Genomic DNA, 2660 nt, shown 5'->3' on the forward strand with positions numbered 1-2660 from the left:
GATTGTGCTCACTTATGTTTTCGTGGGGGGGGGGGGGGGGGGGAAATCAGTCAAGCCTTTACCTTTAGTTGTTCTGCAAGTTCATTTGAGTCCCTGAATATCAGACCATTTTCATTGTGTTTCACAAGTTCATGTAAACTGTGAACAAAAGTCATAGAGGAAAACGTGAGGCAAAAAGCAGCAGGTGGGACATACACGTTTAAAAAGTTGCATAGTGACATCCGAAGAGACCGTGCTAGGGTATCTGTAACACGATGATGCTGGATGTCTAGATATGAGCTTCATACCTGACAAAATGGAATGAAGAAGGCAGTTTTAAAGGTTTAAATTTAAAGATTGTTTCTCCCTTCTACGTCAGGCTACCTAAATCTACCATTACAGTACGAAAGGGCCCTCACTCTGTCTCTGTGCCATTCACCTGGACATACGTTAAAAATCAGGGCAATAATCTACTTTACAATTAACCTACAAGGAAAATCTGTCCATGATCCAGTTCATGAGACCTTCACAAAGAATGTGGCTTTATTTATAAAAGCTACTGTTTCCCCAAAGGGCTGTAAATTGTAAGGCTGACTACGCATACACTCACCCCTTCACAGAACACAGACATGTCTATGCAGAAGGAAGCTTTTTTTTTTTTACGTGAAGTGTATGGAAACAAAGGATTACAGGGTAGGTTTTTAAGGCAATTGGTTGCATTAAATGCTCCCAACTTTGTAGAAACTAGTGTTAATTTTTTAACTGACCTTAAATAAAACAACCTTGATTTCTAATTTATCCTATGGAATTAAAAAAAAAGTTACTATGGCACAGAACTGGAATCTCATTTGATACATGCAGAAGCTGCTGAACTCTTGCTTTCTAAGAATACTGCTTTACACGAGCCACTTAAACTGTATCAGAGTAAGCAAGCTCTTACCATTCAAAATGTATTGCACACACAGGTAAACAACAGCCAAACATATCTACCACCTTCATGGGTAAATCCAAACCGCTAGAGGATTTATGGAGACACACCCCCAGATCCGCTGAGCCTGAAAAGCAAACAGACAAGAGTCTGAATTCTCCGAAAGCTGCTCTTCTAGTCTTACTGCAAACCTTTCTATTTACGTACTACTTTGAGTGATGCAAGCTAAACATGAGCTACCTTCAACACCATCCAGACTGACCCAATTTCAAGCACTCAGGGGGGAAAAAAAAAAAGCACGATATATTTTGTTACTAAAATTAGTCAGGCTTTAGAAACATACCAGGCGAGTGCATATTAAATTAAAGGGAATTTTAAAATTTCATGTATCTTGAAACAGCCTTTCTGCCTCTTAATCTGCTAAGAATGGGTAAATGCACAGGAAAACTCCATCACAATCCAGACATGATATGCTGCATGGCTCACTAGCGACCTCTTCCAGTTCAAGCGATTTCAAAGTAGAGAAATCACAGCATCATTTTATAGACGTTATATTCATTAGTTAAAAAGTACCAAATAAACAGTGTTTTACAGCCATATAAATCGGCAGGCTCTAACCCTGCAGAACGTAGATCAAGTTGAATATGTATTTTACTACTTCATTAAGCTTACTCACACTTTATGTTAATACAATGAACACGCTGAGGGAATACTACTCCAAGGACATGTTAATTTAGAATTTAAGCTACTTTTGGTTGCTCAGTCAAAAACTTTATGATTTCATTTACTAAAGTGACCCTGAAAGTAAACTGGAGTAAGCACAGGCACACTGTATTTCAGCATAGTTAGAAGAAATGAAGAGTACAAAGAACAGGCTAAAAAAAAAAAGCCATGCGGGTACTATGCCTGCTTCTCAGGATAACAGTGAAAACCGTAGTTAGAGAAATGTAACAATTTTGCTGGCATGAGTCAAAAACCACGAATAGTATACGTGTACAGCGTCACTAACCAGCAACTTCATTCCCTTACTGTATCAGCCCCCTGCAAATTTGCTAAGTTGTTTTTCACACATTCTCAAGCCTATTTCATAATCCATTATTTACCAAGCAAAAGAGGGTAATCCTCAGCTTCAAGCCACGGCGTACAGATCTGGATATGTTTAAAGTGCAGTTTATTTATCAGTCTGTTGTAGTAGTCTTTTAGAGGTCCTTTGCCTGTTTGAAACAGACAAAAAAATATGTAATAGTTTTTTATCAAAATGACTGAAAATAGCATGGTCTGTGCATCTTACTGTACAGCTGACAAGCTCCTGTCGTATCAGGTACATCAAGACAGACACCACTCACAATCCCCAAAGAGACACGTAAAAGACTAAGTCCCCTTGAAAGCAACGTGAACCTAGACTTCTTGTCTACTCAACATTTAGAAGAGCCTGCCATCAATATCCCCCAGCCTTGACCTGCATTTCGTCTACAGCCATAAGATAACCAAGTAACTAATGACAAATTTAATCAGCACAATTGGCCCTTCATAAAAATGACACTAAATTTTAGTTTGCTCTTAATGAGAAAGTTAACCAAACAGCATTCACTCTGTCTGCACAACTTTTTGTTAAAACCTTTGTCCTGGTTTCGGCAGGGATAGAGTTAATTTCCTTTCTAGTAGCTGGTACAGTGTTTTGGATTTAGGATGAGAACAAAGTTGAGAATGCACCCATGTTTTAGTTGTTGCTAGGTAATGCTTACACTAGCCA

The 2660-nt window shown here is 38.6% G+C and overlaps 1 protein-coding gene across 1 annotated transcript in view; it reads right to left on the minus strand.

Annotated features, from left to right (window-relative positions):
• Nucleotides 1-2660, minus strand: part of ALG1 (ALG1, chitobiosyldiphosphodolichol beta-mannosyltransferase) — a 9075-nt gene that overhangs the window by 845 nt on the left and 5570 nt on the right. Inside the window, exons 8-10 of the mRNA XM_009277299.1 lie at nucleotides 2011-2121; nucleotides 920-1034; nucleotides 63-138 (exon numbers count right to left, since the gene is read on the minus strand). Of these exons, the coding sequence (XP_009275574.1) occupies nucleotides 63-138; nucleotides 920-1034; nucleotides 2011-2121 (302 nt within the window). The remainder of the gene's footprint in view (nucleotides 1-62; nucleotides 139-919; nucleotides 1035-2010; nucleotides 2122-2660) is intronic.

The sequence above is a fragment of the Aptenodytes forsteri genome, unplaced genomic scaffold (assembly GCF_000699145.1).
Source record: "Aptenodytes forsteri isolate BGI_AS27 unplaced genomic scaffold, ASM69914v1 Scaffold26, whole genome shotgun sequence".
Taxonomy (NCBI): Eukaryota; Metazoa; Chordata; class Aves; order Sphenisciformes; family Spheniscidae; genus Aptenodytes; species Aptenodytes forsteri.